This window comes from Eufriesea mexicana, unplaced genomic scaffold, assembly GCF_001483705.2.
Source record: "Eufriesea mexicana isolate 0111107269 unplaced genomic scaffold, ASM148370v2 scaffold1741, whole genome shotgun sequence".
NCBI classification, from domain to species: domain Eukaryota; kingdom Metazoa; phylum Arthropoda; class Insecta; order Hymenoptera; family Apidae; genus Eufriesea; species Eufriesea mexicana.
In genome coordinates this window covers 328,994-353,382 of record NW_016909828.1, presented here as the reverse complement: position 1 = coordinate 353,382, position 24,389 = coordinate 328,994, and the positions used below count along the sequence as shown (strand labels likewise).

General features: G+C 36.9%; 3 protein-coding genes across 5 annotated transcripts in view; 2 read left to right on the top strand and 1 right to left on the bottom strand.

The window, feature by feature from the left end:
- Positions 1–259: 259 nt before the first annotated feature.
- On the top strand, positions 260–1,371 carry LOC108548602 (small integral membrane protein 13). The gene is made up of 2 exons (XM_017901629.1): positions 260–759; positions 1,217–1,371. Exons 1-2 carry the CDS (start codon positions 687–689, stop codon positions 1,351–1,353), a joined length of 210 nt encoding a protein of 69 aa, XP_017757118.1. The 5' UTR covers positions 260–686; the 3' UTR covers positions 1,354–1,371.
- Positions 1,372–1,379: 8 nt separating this feature from the next.
- Positions 1,380–3,720, top strand: vnc (GNAT family N-acetyltransferase vnc). 2 transcript variants are annotated; one of them, XM_017901628.1, is made up of 2 exons: positions 1,380–1,981; positions 3,577–3,720. In XM_017901628.1, exons 1-2 carry the CDS (start codon positions 1,471–1,473, stop codon positions 3,624–3,626), a joined length of 561 nt encoding a protein of 186 aa, XP_017757117.1. In that variant the 5' UTR covers positions 1,380–1,470; the 3' UTR covers positions 3,627–3,720. The 2 variants fall into 2 exon arrangements, 1 of the variants encoding a protein (XP_017757117.1); XR_001890272.1 differs by lacking the exon at positions 1,380–1,981 and adding an exon at positions 2,074–2,263 and having other exon boundaries at positions 3,577–3,638.
- A 128-nt stretch (positions 3,721–3,848) lies between these two features.
- Positions 3,849–24,389, bottom strand: part of p130CAS (Serine_rich_CAS and FAT-like_CAS_C domain-containing protein p130CAS) — a 183,540-nt gene continuing 162,999 nt past the window's right edge. The window contains exons 4-9 of one of the 2 annotated variants that reach the window (XM_017901626.1): positions 22,111–22,237; positions 15,983–16,283; positions 9,799–10,151; positions 8,260–8,636; positions 7,258–7,614; positions 3,849–5,748 (exon numbers count right to left, since the gene is read on the bottom strand). In XM_017901626.1, the coding sequence (XP_017757115.1) occupies positions 5,461–5,748; positions 7,258–7,614; positions 8,260–8,636; positions 9,799–10,151; positions 15,983–16,283; positions 22,111–22,237 (1,803 nt within the window). In that variant the 3' untranslated portion in view covers positions 3,849–5,460. The remainder of the gene's footprint in view (positions 5,749–7,257; positions 7,615–8,259; positions 8,637–9,798; positions 10,152–15,982; positions 16,284–22,110; positions 22,238–24,389) is intronic. The other variant, XM_017901627.1, reaches the window with a different exon arrangement.

Sequence of the window (24,389 nt, the reverse complement as noted above, 5' to 3'; positions counted from 1 at the left end):
TCATATGTTTTATTCATTAATGTATTTTGAATTAATATGAATAAATATGCTATACACATCTTACATATAAAATATTCTATACTTTATACGATTCTATTGAATTTATTCTATGTATAGAATAAATTCAATATAGATGTGCATTATAATAATTAGAATATTTTCTGTTTTGAGAAGTTTAAATAAGGCCGCTCTAGCTATTCCTTCCGGAAATGAAGCGACTGCGCATAAGCCAAGAATGTTATGGCTGTTTCCTGTCGGCTTTACTCGTTGGGTATTCAAAATTCGTCAGTCTGTTTTCGTTTTCATATATGTGATGTTAGTCGATGTACGATATACAAGATATTGTATTTTGGTAAGTTACGTAATATATTTTTGAAAAATTACGTACTTTGCTAAATGTTGGCAAAAAATTTATTTACACATTTGGAGGGGGAAAATTCATAACCTGTACATACCATACACACTATCCCGTCACTAATTCAAAATGGCGTGTTACCAGTGAACGAAAAACGTAGATCAAATTTGCGTTTTGATGTGGTGCTAAATTCGTCGTTCGTGTTTCTATATGTGGTGAATCGAATGTTCTTGCTAGGAAAGCAAGAAACAAAGAGGTTATGACACTATTCCCGTGTGTAACGTTTTAGGAAGTTTGTTAGTATATTCATAATCGAAGTACGGAATTAATAATGCAGGAAATCGTCCTAGCAGCCTTCTCCGTGATATCGAGTCTGCTCATAGTATTTGGCCTGGTGCTGCTGGGTAAGAACGACAGATAGTAACGTTCCGTTATTGCTGCGCGGTATGCAGAGTGTTTCGAAACATTGTTATCCGACCTGTCGAATAGTCGTATAGTTTCGAAATCGAAGGTATAGTAGGAGAGTTTGACTACATATTTAACCTTTCTCATCACGTGTATGCGCAATCTCGGCGGCTATTCTAGGTTTTGCAGATTTAAAACCTATTTTGTTTTGTATACTTTTCCTATAGCATATGTTATAAGAGAAATTTGCTATTTTCGTATTGTCTACCATATTAGTTATATCCTTATTATATTACTTAGTTTGTTCTAATTTAATATCTTTATTAGAAATAATATTTCAAAGAAATACTTTGAAATTATATGTAGTAGCTGTGCTTAATAGGAGTTTTAGTCTAAGACGATTAATCTTTATGGTATTTTTTCTCCTTACAGATCTGTTTTTGTCTTTTTTCACAGGTTGGTATTTAGTTTGGAAGTTTTTCCTTTCAAGGTTCAGGTTTGTTCGAGAACTGTTGGGTGGAATGAGTGAATCTTCACCTGTAAATGACTTAAAGAATGGTAGATCTCGCATGAAAAAAATTCGCAGAGATTAAAACCATATTTGTAAATTTGAGGCAAAGAGAGAACTAGAGAGGAAAGATATCAGAAAGAAAAAATTGACCAAAGCAAAATTGTCTTTCATTTGTGTATCTATAGTATAATTGGTCAAAATGTCTATAAATATACGTTGTGCTACAATCGATGATTTGTTGAATATGCAACATTGTAATTTACAATGTTTACCAGAGAATTATCAAATGAAATACTATTTGTATCATGCTCTTTCTTGGCCACAAGTAAGTTATGTGGCAGAGGACGAGAAAGGCAGTATAGTAGGGTATGTACTGGCTAAAATGGAAGAAGATTGCGAAGATAATCCACATGGACATATTACTAGCTTGGCAGTGAAAAGATCTCACAGAAGGCTTGGTATTGCACAGAAACTTATGAATCAGGCTTCCAGAGCAATGGTTGAATGTTTCGGTGCAAAATATGTTTCTCTACATGTTCGTAAAAGTAACCGGGCAGCTTTGAATTTATATACAAGCAGTTTGCAATTCGAATTGTCGGAAGTGGAACCAAAATATTATGCGGATGGAGAAGATGCTTATGCTATGAAACGTGATCTTAGCAACTTTTATATGGAAAAAAATGCACCAAAAGAGAAAACAAATAAAGACGGTAATACGCACATACATTTGGCAGATGCTATGATTGTTCATGGTCAAATTAGGCTGTCTACTTTGCATCATTAATTCCATATTATTACGACGCCATTGCAAGTCAAGCATTACGGCTTGAATGTTTGACATGTACATTATTATCACGAAAAACTTGCAAACATTTAGGATATTTGTGTTCATTCAAGCCTTACCTGAGACATATGAACTGTTTTATATGCCACTACAAAGGGGTGCACTTGTTAATAATTATACGGGGACTAGGAGAGACTTCTAAACTAATGTATGTACTTTAATGCAAATTGAGTTAAAAGGTTTCTAACAAATGTATCATTGCGTGTAGTTAATTGATATACTATGTTATTTAAGACCTATGAATCTTAATATAATAAAAATGATAAGCAGAGATAATTATAAAGGTTTTATCACTCTTTACCTGTATATTCAATTAATCTTTATTGAACCATTGAAACTATAATATACAAGTAACGCGCCAGTATACAAAATTATCACCCAGATTTCACCAAGCAAATTAAGTGCAAGATGATACCAACTTTTTAAAAGAAAACCTCTTTTGTTACTCATTCGTTATCCAATCTTTCAATATGCGTTACGTAAAATGATTCTTGTTATCCCCTTCATTTCTAAATACTTTATATACTTCTTTGAGTATGATCCGATGCTTAAAAATTAAAGTTCGACGATTGCACAATTTTTAAATATTTCGTTTCTTCTGTCACTGTTGCGTTGGTACATTATTGTATTTGTGTATACATCATAATAGGAATAATTATAATATACATGTATATGTATATATATTTATATGTATATATATATATATAAATATACTTATGTACACGTTAAATGTCCTTAAAGTAACACAATCGATTCAGTTCGAAGGACATGCTAATTTGAAAGTCATACGTCGATTAATCTTCCAATTTCGTAGTTGATCCGCTCGATAAAATTTACGAGCGCATTAGTTATACAATTTATATAAGATTAACATAACGATAATTAACGAATCATCGATATTTAAAGTCTAAACTGTGGAAGTCCTCACTGACAAAGAACTTTATCGATAAACCCCTTTACAATTTTAAGAACATTTTTCGATTGCAAAATTGTTTCAGTGTAAAAAAATTCCAGGTACGATGTACGATCAAACGAAATGACGCGAAACGATAAGGGCAATGTATGTAATCTATGCGTCTCATATTTTATTTTTTCTTTGATATGAATAAGAAAAAATTTATTTCACTTAATAGTACGTCACGATCAATCGGAATACGATTTTCAACGAGAATGTGACAAGCACCTATTGATATCGCCTATTTATAAGTTCTAAATATACAGTAAACTCTAATTGCCTGAAAAATGCATTTTATCTTACAAAAACGCTCCGCCAATAAATTATAATACAAGTCTCGTAAACGAGGTTCATGTTCACGCGATATGCTCTGATTATATGATCTCTAAAAAATAAACTATAAGCTATATCGTGGTAAATACTCTCTAAGTGCCGGATCGTTTTTAAATCGCTTTTCCATATTTTGTTTCCTTATTTTAATCATTTTCTTTTACTTTCTTTTCCAGTGAAAGAAGGAGAGAGTCAGAAAGGCTGCGTCTCGAAAGGCGGAAAGTAAATACTTAAAAAGATACAATCGATGTTAAAGCTGTGTTACAAATGTGCGGTCGTCGATTACCTCTTGTAACATTTAATAATGCAAGACTTTACAGATGTTCAGAGAAAATAATTTGGATGAAATAAATCTGGGGAAGAATTCAGCAAAACCAAAGAACTTTCTCCATACTTTTAGCGAATATGTATTATATATATTTTAACAAAAATCACAATCCTGCCGATTATAAAAGTTTTTAAGCCTATACCAGAATATTCTAAAACTAACCTCTACGATAGGAGAACGATTCGATCGCTATGAAAGTTTTACAATCGGCAGAAGTGTGTCGGCCGACCATAATCGATAAAATGACCGTGTATAAGGCGTATTATTTCGTATTGTTTCCAAGTTATTGTTTCTGCGTCACTCCTGTAAAGGGAGCGCGTCGTGCAGTCGAATTAGTTTATTGGAATGATTGTAAACAGTCTACAAATCCGATGCTTCTTTTTGCAGTCTCTAGTGTGCGTTTGTGTAAACGAATATGCTGTTGGAAGAGCCGTAAAAAGGCCTGGCACGTAAAAGGCGTGTCGTGGCGGTAAAATTGTATAAAATTCGTTTAAAATTGGCCTCTAAAAAGTCAGAGCTTTTCCGTTGTTCGAATTTTCAGTATAAACGTTAATTCCATGAACATTATTGTATTCTTAATTATAAAAAATTCCTTGTTGCATTTGTGGCTCTTCTTGCAGTGAAGATTAGGCTATTGCGTTTCCTCGTTTTCTTTTTACATCGTCAATCGTTTCTTTCGTTTCAAGTCAATAAATATTTTCGTTGCGGTGTAATAACGCGTTGTAAATATGCTTCGAAAGTAAAATGTTTCACGTCTTAGGAGTATTCTTCACATCGATACATACCTAGCACGACGATTAACACGCTGGCAACGACAACTGCGTATCAAGTTCGAAATGAGCCTCGTTTTCAAGCAAACAATACACCCCCGATCGACGTCTCGAGAATCATTTCGAACGCGTTCTACACGTACTATCGATCTTTTACGTCGTTTAATTGATTCCACACACCTCTAGCTAATGAACGACACGGTTACATGGGTTCCTAGAAAAGTCTACGTTCTCTATATTCTCGAGTACATTACACACACGCTTGTCTCGAAGGAGCTTTCCCTTACGTTCTATATACCTGTGGCTTTGGCAGTTGCGTATCTCTAAGTAACGATAGGCCTCGAGAATTCTTTATTGCAATCAAGAAGGAAGGATGTTCCTAGTCGAGCGAAAAAGTAAGTTGGCGTTTCTTCCCTGGTCCAAGTTTGTTTCTTCGTTATGATTAAACGATCAGAAATTCACGATTCTACAGTCTACCTTGCTATCATCTCAGCCAACAGACAGATTCCTGTCGTCTACATCGATCGTACATATTAAAACAAATCTATCGACGAATTATAATTGTTGCCATCGTTTCTTAAACAATTTATCTCACACTCTTCCTTATCCTTATTTATAATCCTTGCTTTTCACTGGATCATTAAGCATCGCGATATTCTAACTGACGAGCTGCTCCTTTCCTACCGAATTGGCAGTGGAATTACATCTAAACTTTGAAATTTGCTTCAATCGATCGCTTCTACTGCTGTTAGGTTTCTAGCGGATAGAAACTGTTTCATCATCAGGATTGTCGTCCAATCCAAGGAACTTGATGGAGAGGTGTCGCGAATTTAGTGCAATGTAGCTGCATTTCCCAAAAGGAGAATGGCAAATTCTTCTCAGCTCGCGTGTATCCAAGTTTCTTTTTCCATTCCCGTTTTTCCCTCGTCCGTGTTGAAGATTTGAATCTGATCTTTGGATGCTCAAGGTTGCTGCGCGGCGTGAATCATCGCCACCTTTAAATCCTTGGCCAAGTGAGAGACGTCCACCACGCTGTCGACCATTTCTTGAACGGCGGATACGCTTGGGAAGAATTGAGCCGCCTGTTTTGTTTTCGACACGGTCTGTGCCAGGGCCTCGTTCAGCGCGTTCGCACACTGCAACACGCGCGTTCTCACGTCGTTCCTCGTCACGTTCCTGTGCACTGTGTCACCGATGTGCACCAGTCTATGGGCACTCAGCACCACGAACTTTCCATGCGCTAGGAATACCTGTTTTTTGAAAGGTGAAAAACATTTTCGTTAATTTCTTTTCGTCATTTCATTCCATCTCTTAGAATAGATAATTTAATTTTAATTAGAATAGATTTGGGAGTTTCTTTTCTCGTTACGCAATATCAGCGAGGGAGCAATAGTGGAAGTATCAGTATGATAGAAGAGAATTGAATAAATTTAACTCATTCGTTTACAATAGGGGCCGAGCATAGACATCACGAGTGAGCGACATGGTTTGTAGAATGTAAACATTATGGATCGGACTCGTGGCTTAGTTTTCGTCGATATTTCCTTGTCTCAGTTACGTGTTATTCTTCGTCGTGTTCGGACGTAGTGGCTCGACGCGCGACCAACTCTGTTATTGACTGCGCCACGTGCCATCGAAACTCAGGTAGGCCAAGGAATTAGTTTCAAAACTAGCTCTCTCGTTAAATTATTTTCATTGCTAATCGATGTGAACCTTAGCTTTCTAATTTGTTAACTAGCTTTAATATTATTAACTGTATTTACTACATTTAGGCGTACATTATAGACTGGCGTATATATATAATTAACACTAGAACTACCAAAGAGGTCTTAAACTTCTTATTTCTGTGATTATTGAGAGAATGTAGTTAACTTTGGCAAAATTATTATAGATTTTTATTCGAATGCATATATGTAGTTACGTATGCTCTCTTATTTTTATTGTACTGCTTTAATTATCGTCAATAATGTATATCGTATTTAGGTACTCATTACAGATTGGTAGTTCTAGTGTTAGTATATCTGTCATTATAAGGGAAAACACCGCATGTCGTATATTTTCATTTTCGAGATATCGAACGTCGATTCTTTTTATTAGCATCCGCTTAAATTACTTAACTTTTGACGAGGTATAGGATCTGTCTTTAAAAATGTTTTCTAACAAATACGTAAATCGTATGTTCTGCAAGCCAACTGTTAAATAAATTAGAATTCCTAAAAAGTGAGAAAATTATATATATTCGCATATATTTAACCCTTTGCACTCGACGATTTTTTGGCTAGAGAAGAGTAGAAATTCAATAATTCTCTACTAAAAAATTGACGATACTTTTTCGAGCAGTAAATAAAGAATTGTATAATTATTTGACTTCGATACCTCGCACATTGTTACATTACATTAAATTTGATATATTAATTAATATCGATCTTCCAAATTTTATGAAGTGGTGACTGAAGCTCACCTTTCGAGTGCAAAGGGTTAATAAATAGTTAAATATATAATTGAATATCCTACACCACCACTAGGACAAGATTGTCTTCAATTTTCTCGAAAAGTCCCACTTTCTGGCAAATCTTGGAGCTTCGGAATAGCACTTTCCATTTAATTTATCTACACAGGCTAACTGCAAGTCGTAGATGCAACAGAGACACGCTTGTATAATTAAAAGCTTATTCCACTGATACTCCATGTGGTGTTCTCGTGTCACGACTGAAGCAAAGGATAATAGTCGTTTAGATTTCCAGGTTTACGGTACTCGCCTTTGGTGGTTGGTTGTGCTCGACCGTCTGCATGAAGGCGTCAATGGCGTGAGTCAGGTGATTGCCATGCGTGATCACCTGGGCGGCATAGAAAGCCAGCAATTGTTTGTCGTTGGGATCCATGGGTGTCGGTGTCGTGGGTGGCATTTGAATCGTGGCATTGTCCGACTCGGATACCAGCAGATCGTAATTACTACGAAGTTCCTGCGGCAGCGATGCTCTCACTTCCTCTCGTTGCTTTGCCACCACCTCCCTCGAGTCCAGATTTACGTAATCGTAATCCTCGCCGGCGCCGCTGTTGTTGCTGCTACCGGTCGAGATGATCGACGACCGTTTGAAGAGCAGCGTCGAGTTCCCCTGTTGACCAATTTCACGAGTTTCGTTACTTTTCAAGGGAACATTAGAGACAGACGCCGCCATTTTAAAACCGATTGTAGACATTTGTTCGGTAATTTAGGCCGGTAGATCAGGATTTCTGGTGGACTTCTCAAGTGTTTGAACTCTCTATTTTCCTCGATCATAATCAAGTCTCTTATTATAATCTCGATTACTTGAAAAATCTATCATTTTTGTTATATAATTTAAATTGGAAGATTAGGATTTCAGTCATTTGAAATTTACCTAATCGACCTAATCTATTTAACGAAAATAATGGATTTTTCAAGTAACTAAGTTATAAAAAGAAACTTGTCTCAGTATTTTAGAAAATTTTTTAATTCTCGAGGCTTTCAGTGATCGTAGTGAACTCATCGATGATAATGAAAATGGGACGTTTCGTTTGAACTTTATGGGGAATTTATTTCGCGCAATGTTTATATAATATAATTTCCGGGAATCCAGTATTTTTCCAGAACCTCGATATTCGATATCGAATGTCGAGATATTTTCGAGGTCTCGTCTTGTCTCAGACACCGAGATTCAAAACCTTCGAGACCTCGCGCACCTGTATACATAGCGACCCAACGGTACCCATTTTCAATTTTATCGCTCGTGGATGCTCACCTGAGTAACACCTAGCGACCTGTCGACACCCTTTTTCGGTTCTACCAGCCAAGAAACACAGTCCCATCGTTTGTGGATCCTCACCTGAATGAAACTGGCCACCTGACGAACGTCTTCCGTGAGTGCCCGGGCGCACGCGATCAGCTGATCGAGTGGATCCGGTTGCACCGATGGCAGCAGGGTGGAAGGTGGCCCGTTAGTAGGTGTCGGGGTATCGCTACCCCCGCGGCATAGCTTGCCGGCGTCCCATTCCATCGCGTCCAGCTCGGTGGCGGCTTCCTGCACGAGCTTGTCGGAATCGCGGAGAGCCTTGACCAGGGGTCGCAGTTTCGTGGCCAACCCCTTGTCCGGCGCCTTTCCCGCGTTGCCCAGCGTGCCTGTGTACAGAGAGAAACATAGAGAAAAATAGGAAAAAGAAAAAATAAACGCAGAGAAGTCTCTTGAAGGGATTTCTTTCCAGCTTGCTTCGTTAATTCGACATGGACCTCTTGTTCCTCGTTGAGAGCCACTTCGCCTCTGACTCTGTTTCGCTCTTCGTGGGAGTAATTCGCGTATGAGGTGGAACAGGGTGGAATTTTTTGTCTCGCGTGCATTATGGATTATAGTTATGGGTAGCTTTGGAAGCGTAGGTGGTGTAGATGAAAACGTTTTCTTTCTAGTAGTGGATTTTTGTTAATGTAATCAGGTCTGACTTCGCAGAGCTTAGACCCAAGTGCCGACGATTATTCGAATGCGATGAGAGCAGAAAGGAAAAATCTATAGTGCATTAGAGACAATGATGATTGAAAAGAATCTCAAGAACCCTCAATAAGTAAGTCGTTCCTGGAGTTTGAGGATGTGGAACAGTAGCTATCTAGTCTCTTTGAGCAGACTATAGGTCTTCGTGATCTTTGTGTAGTGTAGTAGACATTGAAATTGGAGGCTTTTGGTAGAATGAATTATAGATGTTTAGGTAGATGTATATATTAGTAATTTTGGTTCTTGGGTATGGAGGTACTCATTGCGGAAGAAGTTGGGATTAAAGGTTGTTCCTGATAGATGTATACATAGTTGGTAATAAGTACATAGTCAAATGGTAATATTACAAAAGTAGTATTATTATAATTATTTTTTAGTGGTTGTGGATTTTGACTAGATATAGGGGTAGTCTTCGTAAGTTACAGGAGTTGAGATTATAATACTGGATGTTCATGTAGATTCATATCTTGGATACTTGCAACTTCTAGCTAAATGCAATATACAAAGAAACACTATTATACTTAATGTAATATTATTATACTTCATCAAAGTGGACGACGAATAGGGACACGTATAATCAAGTTTCTGCTTCAGTAAAACCTACGTGAACTTTTTCAAAAGCAGCGGTATACTTTCAGTGACTATAAAAGTAGATGGTCTGAAGCTAGTAGTTATTCAGCAGTTCCATTATCCGAAGTAAAAACATTTCTCTTTTACCCACGATACGTAATCGATCACCGACGACGCTAGAACGCAATGAAATCGCGAGACATAAGGAATTCAAAGACACGATCCAATTACCTTCGGCGAATTCAGCCAGATCGTGCAAGGACGTTCTAAGCCTGAGCGCTGCGAGCCTAAGGTCCATTAGGGTGGCGTCTAATCGCTGCGGCGTTCTCCATCCAGGACTTACGAAGCCGAGTAGCCTGGCTATCGCGGCTGATGCCTCGCTCTGCAGCCTTTGCAGACCTTCCAAAGCGGAGTCCAGCTCCAGAGGAAGCTCCTTGCTGACTGGAACATCGTAGATCTGCTGCGTTTGCGGCGGGGGCGGAGGTGTCGGCGTTTTAGGCACGGGGGTGTTGTGCCGGGACGGTAACGAGGATGCTGGAAGACGCGATCGAGGTACATCGTAATCCGGGGCGGCCAGACTGGATCTGAAACGGGAAGTGACCTGGGTTAGGGTAATTCGTGCATACATTTACACTGCATAATATATTATGTTAATCGTGGAAGTAGCGTAAGTCAATGATTTCATCGCTTATTCTGTCTTCTGTTCGTTTGCTTCACGTTGTTAAATCGAAGCTACGTATTTCTGACGATATTGGACTGTTGGGTCGAGTTTGTAGCTCTGTCGCAATTAATATTTTTGATATTTTGAAAGGAGATAGGTATTTGCGTTAATAAAGGTAGATAAAGGTAGATGTCGAGATCCTTCGAAATCTATCTTGTACGAAACGTGGCAATTGGTACAATTGGTTAGGAAGAGAATTAATAATATATAAAAGTATTTTGTTTATTATTCGATTTCTTTATTTTAGTATTTTGAGTCGGAAGAAATTGCATAGAGGGAAGTTTTATATGAGAAAATGACACTTTATGTGAGTTAATTGGAAACGAGTGGTGTGTTACTCATAGAGATTTTAGATTAGGAATTTCTGATTGCTATGTAAAATTTTGTAATAGCAATGTTATTGTAACAAAATATTTCGTGATATTGGTAAGGTATATCTATTATTAATTTATATTTCTGTTAATATTTTCTGTTCCTAATTCTTTTAATTAATAAAGAAAACCGTTGTTACTCGATTGCTTGTCAGTTTTATATAATCGTACAATTTATATCAAATGTATAACTATGACATACGTAGTAAGAAGAATATTCCAAGATTATATCGGTAAAATTGGGAAATAATTATTTAGGATAAACGTTTGTTACAAATACGAACCGTGGTGGCGCTAGTAAGTTAAATAGGAAATGGCCTTAAGGTTGCTGAAACGCTTATCCGCAAAGCGATTCAACACCTAAAGTTATTAAAAAATATCAGCGATAATTGTAACCTTCGTTGGTCATTTTTATGTAACAGTACTATAATAAATTTCGCTTATCAAACATTTTACTTCACCGCTTGTTCATTCGAGCATGAAACTTCTCGTTACCGTTTTGTCAGCTGTTGATGCACTAGTTCTTAGGAGAACAAAGAAGGAGAACACTTCTCTGAATTTTATCGCTGAAAACCTGGCCATTTCAACAGCCATCTAAAGCGTATTTCCATTTGGTTTCTCCCCGTTTCAAAGTTTCCCATTCATTTAACCATTACGAGGCCACACTTCCATGGAGCGCTATTAATCAGTGCCAGCGAAAGAGAAGTAGAATAGAAGTAATAGTTCCAAAGGAACAGTTCGAAAACTACGGACTTCCTTGCTCCAAGTATAATACTTCGTACAATTACCTAATTAAGAACGACCAATGTTATCGACGAAGTCGAGTAATTCTCTCTGAACGATACCAATTATTGCAAATTAATACGTGTAATTTTTCAGTGAAATAATCCGTTATTTCTAGGGGTGTGAGAGATCCCGAATCTCATTTGGGACCAGGTCTCCAAACTTTTGAGAGTCCCGAAAGAACTTCGTGACTTTCAAAAAATTTTCGGAAATTTCCGGGATCGCACACACCTTTAATTTTTTGACGTTTCTGAGTTTTACAGACACGAGTCCGTAGGCGATGGAACTTACGCGAGATCTATAATGGAAAAATCTTTTCCAGAGGTGTGTGAGATCCCAAATAATCGGGACCAGGTCAACCAAACTTTTGAGAGTCCCGTAAAAACTTTGTGACTTCCAAACAATTTTCGGGAATTTCCGGGATCGCATACATTTCTAAATTTTTGACGTTTTTGAGCTTTGTAGACGCAAGCTATTAGGTGATGGAACTTACGCGAGATCTATAGTGGAAAAATATTTTCCAGAGGTGTGCGAGATCCCAAATAATCGGGACCAGGTCACCAAACTTTTGAGAGTCCCGGAAGAATTTCGTGACTTTCAAAAAATTTTCGGGAATTTCCGGGATCGCATACGCCTTTAACTTTTCCACGTTTTTGAGTTTCATAGACGCGAGTCCTTAGGCGATGGAACTTACGCGAGATCTTAGATGAAACGATTTTCTCCAGTGGTGTACGAGATTTCAAACAATCAGGGCGAGATGTCAGAAAACTTTTGAGATTCCCAAATGCGATTCCCGAAAAACCTAAGATCCCGAAAAGTTGTCTGAAATCTCGCAAGCTTCGTGATCTCACTCACCTCTATTTATTTTTAATCATATAATTAAAGTAACGCGAATAGGATTCTATTAACTCTTTGCGGCACAGGATTTCAGATAATAAAATAGGCTCATGTTGCATGGAAATTTTTACGTAAATAAGACGAAATATAAACCTATGAGCATGCAGCTATTGCAATATTTCCAGGTGGGACTAAAAATGTCCCACCATGCATTACGATGCATCAAAATGGTGGGACACTTAATCCCAGCGTACCCCAAAGAGTTATTAGTGCCATAACCAAAAATTTCTTTTCTCATACGTAAATAAAACTTACAAGCTAATTTTCAATGCTCGGTAGTTACATTTATATTCGATGGGAAAATTTATCATCGAATAAGCCTCATCTCAACGTTCGAATAACATAATCGAGGAGAGTAAATTTCTCAGCTGCGAATCGCGTTGGAAATTGCAAATGTCCCATCGCAGGCTTTATTCTTTCCCTTTTCTCCGCCGTAAATGGCACCGATTTCCCCGAAACTGCAGTAGGAATGACCGCTGGTTGGCACTGGTCCGGTATTTAAGCCCGAGCTTCTAGAAATAAATCACTTCCTAGCACAGCTGTACGTCTCGTTACGCTGGCGAACGTATAAAGTTCAACGCACTCGAATGTTGACGTCTCAAATGTACTCGTCGAGTATCCATCGCGATAGCACGGAGTTGCTTTAAACAAGTGCTACGACTTCAAAAGCTCACCGTTCAAAGCATCGCGCAGTAATGGTTTAATTTCGGATGTACGTTTCATTGAAATGGACTAGCCCCGAATAGGGAATTTCGAAGCTCGCAAACGTGGTTCACGCGGTTATGCCAACAAGTAAGACGCTAAATATAAAGGTAACGACACGAGTCTGGTTGCTAGCTGTTGAAACACGAATGCTCTGTTGATTTATGCTTCCAGCGAAAATATGGTTCAGCTGTCACCGGTTTTATGGAAAAAGAAATTCGTTTTTACGGTGCTCCAGGATAGAAACTGTAATACTACTGGAAAATTCACCATTTTGAGGTTAATTTCACGAATTTATTTCCAATATTGGTAAATATATTGGCGAACGAGTATTAAATTTTCATTTTCATTTTCCGAAAATGTTTTAGGTATTATTTTACATAAAATTGTATTCGTGACAGGTTTATTATTTAATTTCATTTTTGGGACGCGATCAAGGAGAGTGCAAGTTCTTTGGGTCATTGATTTAGTTGAAACTTTGCAGGTTTGTAGATTTAGTCATCCAGTTGGAGAAAATGTACCAATATAAGGCGAACTACTCCATAGTTTTTGAGATATTTACGATTAAAGCTTTATTATTGCCTTAATTACAGATTTATTTCGAATATTATTATTATTATATTATTATATATATTATTGATAAATATTCGAAATAAATCTGTAATTAAGGCAATAATAAAACGCTAATTATAAATATGGCGAAAGCTATTGAGTAGTTGGCTTTATAATGATTTATTCTCTGGATGGCTAAATCTATAAACCTGCAAAATTTCAACTAAATCTATGACCCGAAAGACTTGCACTGCCTTTGTTAAAAAAATCCGTGATCTCTTTTATCAGCTAATCTCCCTATATATGTAGTAACAACGCGAACTATGAAAGCTATTCAAAAAATTTTAATGGAGCAGGCGTCCGAATTAAACTTCGCAACTGTGGGAAAACAAGGCTTCTTTTTGCAAATAAACGAAACTGGATTTCTTTTTCAGGAAATAGAGTGAGAGATTCCATTTTTTAATTATGCAGTACACTTCTTTTCACGGTGTAATATCATGATTAAAAGAGTACATTCGGGATTAAAAGAAATTTTTGCATTTAAACAGCAGCGGAAATTGGTGAATTTCGCGATGAATACCGACTTAATTAAAACAGTCGAGTCTCGATTAAAAGTTACTTTAATCATTTTTCCCTCGAATCGTACGTTATAATTGCTTTCGTTTATTGAATTGCATAATTATGCGTATAACTCGTTTGAAACTGCGCGAGCAGATAATCCTTATCGATTTTCGTGTCATTTAAATGTAAATTTCCACGCCATTGTTGTCTTCCAGGACGATAATTTCACGTGCGAATAATGTTCGGAAAAGGTCTAACAATTAGAGGCACGAGTATTCGCAATATACAAACTGCATGAAAAATTGTCCAAAAAATCCGAAGCTCGAGTAGAGTGAATCCACGAAGAAAGGGTATAAGAAAATGCAAGCAAGAGACAGGAGATAAAAATAGGAATGAAAATAGGAATAAAAATTCAGAGAAACGTAGAAGCAGGCGGAGATAAAGCGAAATCCTGTTGCAAACAGAACTCGAAAGAGAGTCTGAACTCATTGTCAGAATGATGACTGGTCTCAGAAGCCAGCAGACGTAAAGTTCAACGAGTATAGAAAACACAGGGAGTAGATGACAGCCAGATAATTTTCAATAATAATTTAACTTTATAGCGCAATTAATTTATCTTTCGCTATACTTAACTCCTATTCGATAAAACTCGATTCATCGTGTGAACGAATGATGTGTCTGATGTACAGGGTGTCCCATTTAAATTGGTTCAGGGAAAAATTTTCTTATATAGTTGATTCAAAGCGAACAAGCTACCACGTGTTTATCAGGATTTTGAGCTACGGAATACCAAAACGCTAAATACCAAAAAATAAAGTAATGGACTATAAGACACGTGACAGTTTACTGTTTTAAAATCATCTATTTATGAGATTTTGGCTGTGAGAGCTTAAATGAGACACCCTATATAGGTGTCTATGTCTATGTCTGTATTCTAATGTCTAGAAGCAATTGCGTTGTTGTATCCTGTTAGATTAAGGACCTAAGATACAGCGATGAGGTCAAGTATCCTAGACGACTAGTCGTCTGTGACGTGGACAGAGATCTCTCCTTCTGCCAGTACCAAACAGAGAGTGACAAAGAGTGTTTGACAAATTTCTTGGATTGTTAGAGTTCTCATGTAAGGTTATGTTTAAAAATATTAGACAAGTCTCTATATAATTGTATTGACGAGCTCTATTATAATCAGTATTATGAACCGTATTCGCAATATACCCTTTTCATACCCTTTTTATTCTTCTGTTATCATTAAACCCAGTTCCTGATCTCCACTCGATCCAACAGCCTACTGATCATAGCCATATTCCAAGAACATCATCACTATGTTTAACCAGAACCAAAGCTAATAGCAGACTAGTCGTCTATGACGTGGACAGGGCTACCTCCTTCTGCTAATACCAAATAGAGTGGTTGACACATTCGTTGGATTCTTAGAGCCTTCACGTTAGGTTATATTTAGGATATTAAAGAAATCCCTGTATCTATTTCCTAGTCATTATATAATTTTTTCGAGCTCTATCATAACCAGATTCACAAACTGTATTTACAACATACCCTGTCCACACTTTTTAGTCTTTTGTTATCACTAAACTCCAGCTAACAGCCCACTAGGCACAGCTATTAAAACAACATCGACACTGTTAGAGCCAGAACCAAAGTCAATATCAGTCTGATAAATCCCCATTTTCCAGGAATCCTACCCAAATCGTCATCAGCCTGAGCCATCGGCCTAACCTCTCTCGTCAGACGGTCATCCGATTAAACGGCGATTGAACAAGGTATACTCTAACCTGGCAGTCGTATTATACATCCCAGAGGGATCACGTACCGGTTCGATCCGCTGAGGGATCCATCGTTGGTGAGGCTGGAAGCCGAGCTGCTTGGGGTGAGGGGTTGCAGCGGTCTGGGCACGTCGTAGCAATCGAGCGGCGTCACGCCTGATCCTCCAGAGCAGTTCGAGTTCGGCGTGCAGGAGGTAGGTGGCCTGGGGATGTCGTAGCACGAGGGCGCGGGACTCGGGCTGCTGGCTGGCGAGGGTATCACTGGCACTGCTCGCGGTGGCACGTCGTAGCAGTCACCAACGTCGCCGCCATTGTCCACGGAACTTCTGCTGCCTGTCGTGTACCGGCCTGCACAGATATTTCACGAGAAAGTTAGACACCTGTGCTGTCAAGGTCGCGAAGTACAGGGTGTAGAGAATCGAACGTCGCGAAGGTGTATAGGGCGTACGAGAATCAAACGTCGCGACCTTCGCGGCGAGATTCTAGCCTTTGTCTTCATCGGATAATCGGTGAGGATTCGTTACTCGATAGTAATTGGAAAATTATTTTTCAGGTCAATTGTTCTTCTCTGTGATATCTTATTATAGTCGTATTACTCTTATATAGAGTAGATATCTTAGATATTTTATTCCACTCGTCATCGTCTGATCGATACTTGTATCGAGTGTGCATCAAATTTGTTGTTGCGCTTACAATTTATTCGATATTAATATATACCGCGAAATAACGATGGATTAGCGATAATTTATCGATACTCGATGATCACCTCTAGGAGGTTTGATGAATTGGGATTGTTTGATGAAGGAAACTGAAGGGAACTGAACTTTCGTCTGGATGGGTCAAGGGGATGGTGTTGTTGGGATGTTGCGGTGTAAGGGTTGGTTCGGGGGAAAATGTTTCGTGGGGAAGTTTTGAGCCGCTGAACGTTGATATATCGTTTAATCCATCTAGGTCTCCTGTTGAGCTGGGCTTGACGTTTTATCGGGCTGGTCCGTGAGGGAGCGTGTATACTGCTTTTGGTCTTTTCGAGTTTATCGTGGAGGCTGTACGAGTTAATGGCGGACATGTTTATGGATGAGAATATAATTCGTATGTTTCTGTTTATTATACTCGAAAATATGCTCGAAGTTAGGTGCTAATCTGATATTTACTTCACCGAATATTAGAACATATTAAATAACAAAAATGGGTGGATTATTAATCTCAAATATGCAATATAATTATCACAAAATTCTCTAACTAAATCCCCCATACCTCTATACTTACATCACCAAATATAAAAAGAATTTTCTCCCACAATTACTTTTTCGCGGAATCGTTCAAACACGCGATTGATCCAAATAAAAAAAATATATGTATTAACCCTTTGCACTCGGTGATTATTTTCATTACAGAGAAATAGCAATTCAAAGATTTTCTACTGTAACATCGAGGACATTTTTGAAACGGTAAATAAGGAATCGGGTATAAATTAAGACTTAAAATTATTTTATTTCGACATTCCATGCAATCTTAGGTTATCTAAGATTTGATATGTTAATTAACATGGAATTTTAACTTCGGAATTTGATTAAACGGTGACTTAGGCTCACCTCTCGAGTACAAAGGGTTAACCATTTGAGTCCCAGAGGGTTTTGAAAAAAACACTGTCCCTAATCCCAAGCAGCGCGACCGCGCTGCCTCTAAGTGGGTACGACGAAACCCAAGCAGCGCGATAGCGCTTCGTTTATATTATGGCGATGAATGGTCAAGTGGCGCGATAGCGTTTCGACTTCGACAGTCGGTGACGCACCGTCAGCTGTCGAGAACGCTCGAAATGTGCTGGGTCTTCTCGACATGAAATCTGAACAGCGCGATCGCGTTGCTTGGGACTCAAACGGCTAAGGAACCATAGAAAGGTTCCACAGAACCTATCAGAACCTGTCTAAAGGAAGCATAGAAAGTGTAGCAAGAAAAATTCCTAGGCCTGCAATAATCTAATCTGAAGTTCGATAAATCACGACCAATAACACGTACAATAATTGTTAGTTTTCGCCCCTAACATATATTCCGGCTGGAATTTATCGCGGCCGTTAGAAGCAGATACAATATCGTTAATTTATTTGCCGAGTATCCCGACGATCGCGATACCATTGTTCTCGGGGAATTTTTAAACGACTGCGATGCCGGCGAACGGGGTCAGTCGGTCGATAGGAGAACCGTGACAGGATCAGCAATCTTTCACTCTGGAGATCGGTTAAGGTTCCTCGAGATAGCTTTGTAATTTCCTACGTTAATACCCCCCCTCGTTCGAGGAATGTCCCGGATACGTCGATTCGTGAAAGGAACTAGGAAACCATTTTTCTCCGATCGCCCGAGATAAATAGCTGATACCGCGCGCGGATACGCGCGAGTAAGATGCCTCGCGGTGCATCTTCCTCCTGATCGAGTGTAAGAAACGAAGCAAGATAACCGCGATTTCTTCCGGTCGCAGTGACAATACCCCTTTCATTCTGAGAGACGTCTTTTTCATTTCGCTTTGGACAGATATTAATTTCGCCGGTCGGCCTTTGCTTGCATCGCGAGACAGAGAATATCGAGGGACGATTTATTATTGTTTTCCGGGAAGCGTTATTCAGCTTTGTCGAATGAAATGAGCTTAAAGAAAAAGGAACTTTAAATTGGAATTTCGGTGACTTTTAAAAATTGGTCTTGTGGTACGTGTACATGTGCAATCGAAAATTATATATACGATTTAGATAATAATTATTATTTAGATAGTAATTAATTAATTGTGTTTGAAGACGATGAAATTAGATGGAATAGATTAGAATTTATTATAATTGAATGTTGTTTAATTTTTGGATACCCATAATATGTATCGCGAAGAAAATGATCGTTTACTAATTAATTATAATTAATTATTATTATTTAGATAATAATTAATTACTTGTGTTTAAAGACGATGAAATTAGATGGAATAGATTAGAATTTATTTTAATGGAATGTTGTTTAATTTTCGGATACTTTTAATATGTATCGCGAAAAGAAATGATCGTTTACTAGTTAATTATAATTAATTTTAGGAATAACATAATTATTTAAAAGAAATTAAAATTATTGATTCCCGGGAAGCGTTATTCAGCTTTGTCGAATGAAATGAGCTTAAGGTAAAAGGTACTTTGAATTAGAATTTTAGTGACTTTTAGAAGTTGGTCTTGTGGTACGTATACATGTGGAATCGAAAATTGTATATACGATTTGGATAATAATTAATTAATTGTGTTTGAAGACGATGAAATTAGGTGGAATAAATTAGAATTTATTTTAAGTGAATGTTGTTTAATTTTTGGATACTTTTAATATGTATCGCGAAAAGAAATGATCGTTTACTAATTAATTATAATTAATTTTAGGAATAATAGAATTATTTAAAAGAAATTAAAATTGCATAATTTTTGGAAGCTATTTTTAATATGTATCTGCGAAAAAGATGTGATCGTTTGCGAATGAATTATAATTTTAAGTATGACAGAATTATTTAAAATAGATTAAAATTTCTTCGAATTAAAATTGTTTCATTTTTAGGAGCTGTTTTTGATATGCATCTCGGATCGAAAAAGGAATCTTTTACCAATTATTTCTAATTGCCTGTAGGGATGACAGAATAGCTTCAGATAAATTCGAATTTGTTTTATTTGTATGCATGTTGGATCGAAAACCATCGCTTAGTAACAAATTACTCGTCCTTGAAAAAAATTAATAGATCAATAATGTAATAAACCAATTATCGATCCTCCTTTTTCATTATCGTTTAACAAAATTAACAAGTGAATTAATGGAAATACTTTAACTTCCCGATGTAAAGAACAATTATCAAATTATCCATCAATAAGGAATAAATACCATCTTCCGCACATTTTCATAAATTTCTACGATCCTAAAAAATATCGTCCACATATTTCCTATTTATAAAGCAATAAAAGCATCGGGAAAATAATTCCAGATATTTTTCATCTCTTAAAGTGATCCTTGTTTCGTCATTATCTTTTAACAAGTGCAGCAATTTCCACTTCCATCTCGTCCAGCTATTTCCGCTTGCTAACAGAGTCGTATAACCAGAAATATCAGAATATCTTACACGTTCGAGCAGTAAAATATCGTCCAAGTGTCCCCATACTATCGATCTTCCGTTAACATACGAATGCTATGCGGAAAGTTTTTATTGCAAATATTGTAAGGCCTGATGTATATTCACGAGCCGATACGCTGGCGGTTTTTTGAATGGAAATGGAGATTGTATTCGCAATAACGCCGTTTAATGAAAGAATTCCGGGAGAAACATCGACGTGTTATCGATTCTCAATAAATGCTCTCTATGGAAGTATCTTGTTTTCAATCGAATACCCACGAATAAGAGTATAATGGCCGATTAAAACGATTAAATGAATTGCTCTGTTACAGGCCAACAACGAGTTCGGACATCCTCCACCGACTACCATTTTGTTTTTCCAAAGCCAGTCGCAAAGGCATCTGCTTCTTCATTGGATCACTTTGTGGCAGTATTTCGTGGTAAGGTATTATTTTATCCTCACACTTTTATTATTTTATAATTGTACATAAATTTTTCAATTTCTATTATCAAATTTATAGTTTATTTATCGATAAGAATTCTTTATAAGAATTTTTAATTTCTTACGTAAATATTAGACTGCACGTTGTATTACTTAATTAATTCTTAGTGATATTTTCATTCGATAATATTTAATATTAACCATTTGCACTCGACGATTTTTTGACTAGAGAAAAGTAGAAAATCAAAGATTCTCTACTAAGCAACTGAAGATACTTTTTTGAGCAATAAATAAAGAATTGTATAATAATAGAATTGTAGAAGTATTTGCTTTCGATACCTCGCACACTGTTACATAACATTAAATTTGATATATTAATTAATATCGATCTTCCAAATTTTATGAAATGGTGACTGAAGCTCATCTCTCGAGTGCAAAGGGTTAATATTCGATAATTCTCATTTAATTATTATTAGATAAATTATATAAGATTGTTGCCAAATATCTCGTGCTTGTTATACTTTCCTGTTTTCCTTTTTCTTTTCGCATTTTAGTATTGTAATTCGAGTATTTCTATTCGCGGAGATTCGTACGGATAGATATATAAATGAAAATAAATGCATCGAAAGGCAGGATAATTATTCCGTTCGCATTAAAATCGCTTGATACTTCCTCTTGCACACGTGTGCCGAAACAACATCCGGTGCATGATTAATAAAACATTCGCAAACAAAAAGGAGATTTTGCACCGGGAACAGGAAGAACGCGGGAAAATGTATCCATTATGAAAATTCGCGCAATGTTTATCCGAAATGAAATAATAAATATCAAAATGTTCGTGTAACTCTAATTATTGGCCGTCTTCGAAATTAATATTTTCGATCGTATATTTATTCGTTAAACGATATTAATCGAGACATGTACAGTGTACAGTAAACAACGTTTCGCTTATGTTTCATTCAACTTGAAAATATCGGAAACTCGAACTGAAATTAGCATAAACGAAGGTTGACTTCGGATAAGGATTGACAGGCAAGTGTGAGACAGATGGGAATATATTATAATAAAAAATATAAATTATTTCATCTCCGTTTTCTGACTAAAGATAATAAAGAACAATAGACAATAGCAAAAGATTATCATAATCTCCGAGTGTTAGTACAGTTATATAACTGCGACTAACTCGATTCGAACGAAAAGCATTATTCCTTTACAGAGAAAAATCAAATTTTCAACAATTTATTAAAGATTCGCAAAGGAATAATAAATTTAAAATTAATGAAAAAAAGTAAGCCAAAAATATAAAATAGTTCAGAAAAATGATTATATAAAAATTATAAAAATATGTGATATAATATAAATAAATTAAAAACATAAAAATATAAACTATAAATAATCGAAAATATAAATTCTTTTATTTACATTTGTTACATTTATAACTTTTATTACATTCCATTACAGTTTTCAATTATTTCCTTTTCAATTCATTATATGAAGCACAACGTCTGGGAAAATATATTCGCAACGCGTTTCCACGTAATTTTCAGCGAATGCGCGAAACTATTGAAGTTACTACGTCGCGGACGAATGGTTGGAGAACAAAACGAGGGGTTGCTACGCACCTGAGTTGTGTAAATGCTCGTTATTCGAGTTCAAGGGTGAATCGTGCCTGGAGGGTGGCGCAGGACTTCCTCGGCTCGCTGGAAGATCGTAAAGGTAGACGTCGCCGCATTTCTGTGGCGTCACCACCTGCGCAAAAATGATCAAACGATGATTAACGAGGGCTCGATTGTGAAAAATACGTTGATTTGAGCTTACAAGTCGTCTGGTACGCAACGCGTCTTTGCTTCCATTCGCAATTCAACACGCAGTGTGCATCACGAATACACTCGTTTGTCATTTTAACCGTATCTTAAATTTTTCACAAAATTTTTTTTTTTTTAGATATAGAATATTGGAAAGTATCGAGAATTATTAAAATTTTTTTGGTATCTTCTAGAGTAGGTGAGAAATAAATGATCGATCGGAAATTGCATGCACGAAGGTTATAATATCGTTACACGTTTCGCAATTAAATCAATTACACGGTGGATTAAGCAAGCATGTTTTAATTGAGTATTTATACGTTTCTTGACAGCCTTGTAATTATAGTATTATTAAGCGACTCGACGAAGGTTGCAATTATTACGAAAAATACACAGTTCAATGGTCTAGAATTTTATGAAACGTTTATTACGGAATTAGTATTAAATATTTCGCGAATTCTAGCAGGAAAATATGGAGGTGCACGATAAATCTGGCTTAATAAACCGAATTGGGCTTGTAACCTCAGAATACCCATATATCCTGATTATCAACGTGAAAATGTTTTGCTGAACATTACGAAAACTCTGTATATTCCCCAAATCGGTTTGTTACTGCACCATTAAACCACCCGTTTAATTAATCAATGAACTGGGCAAAACGCGCTGATAAATCATGTTAAATTACTATATACTTATATATCAACGGTGTATTATAGTATTCTCTTCAACAGATTCATAAGAATCTTAATAGATTTCGATACGCGAAGACAATTTGGGGAAATTTTAAATACGTGTTAAATACTAATTACGTATGTGATGTATGTTTTCAAAACAAACGATATTCGGCAAAACGAATACTAACACGGCAATTTTTCAAATTTTATCTCACAGATTATGGGAATCTGGACATTTTCCGGAATTTTGAATATTTTCAGGAGTCCAAGATTTTTCTAGGATCCAGCACATTTTCGAGAATTTTAGATATTTTCAGGAATTTTAAATATTTTCGGGATCTCATATATTTTCAGAAGTTTCGAATATTTTCGGGATCCCATATATTTTCAGAAATTTCAAATATTTTCGGGACCCCGATATTTTTAGAAATTTCAAATATTTTCGGGACCCCGATATTTTTAGAAATTTCAAATATTTTCGGGACCCCGATATTTTCTGGAATCCGGGACATTTTCGGAACCCCACGCACCCCTAACTCCAAATTTCCGCGACCCTAAGGATTCGCATAAACTCTGAAAGCGAAGCCAGAGGACGCAGATTACTCGGAGGATCGTAGACGTCGTTGGAAGAGGGTGCAAAACAGGGAAGGCGAGAAAATTGCGCGTATAGTAGAGAGCAGGTGGCGAAAGCGGGAAAGATCGAGGCCTGTGAAAATTGTCTTCGCGAAGTTTAAATCGAAATCTGTCGCATGGATTATCCCTCCGCCGATTTAAACGACACGAGTCTCCGATGAATTTATCGGGGCGAGTGGCAATCAGGCTGCTCCTCCCTTTTCCACGATCTCCGAAACAGGCCCCGAGGAGCTTCTCCAACTTTTTCCAACCCCGCCTCGAGGACTGTAATTGCGATACCTTGTTAATTCGGTTTCGAAACGATCAGAGAACCCGATGAAAGTTCGATCTTGTTGCAGGGAGAGACGTGCGCGAAGATCGGGAGGAAAAATAGGAAATGCAAATGCAGCGATGCAAAGTGGAAAATGAGAGACGAGAAAATGGCGGCACGCGATGTTTGTACGTGTTAATGACGGGATCTTTTATGCGGAATTGGTGGTAGTGAGGTATGATGAGACTCATGGGGTGGAAATGAAAGGAAGATTAATTAATACCTGAGACTAGACTGGAGGAACTTATTATACTGTTCATTCGTCAAATCGATCGATTTTACAGATCAAGGAAAATATACATTTGTTTCAAATTTTGAGAATTAATTAAAGTTGAATTTAAATAAAATCTGGAATTTTAAACAATTTTTAAAATGATCATAAGTTGATCATTTTAGTTTGTGAGTGGATTATGTAGCAGCAATATTATGTACATTATATTTAATTAATACGTAAATATATATCAATATGTAATACATTT

Coding starts and splice junctions, on each gene's coding strand:
- LOC108548602 (XM_017901629.1), top strand. CDS start 687: ATGCAGGAAATCGTCCTAGCAGCCTTCTCCGTGATATCGAGTCTGCTC. Junction 760..1,216: donor ATTTGGCCTGGTGCTGCTGG/GTAAGAACGACA, acceptor CTTTTTTCACAG/GTTGGTATTTAGTTTGGAAG.
- vnc (XM_017901628.1), top strand. CDS start 1,471: ATGTCTATAAATATACGTTGTGCTACAATCGATGATTTGTTGAATATG. Junction 1,982..3,576: donor AGAGAAAACAAATAAAGACG/GTAATACGCACA, acceptor TTTCTTTTCCAG/TGAAAGAAGGAGAGAGTCAG.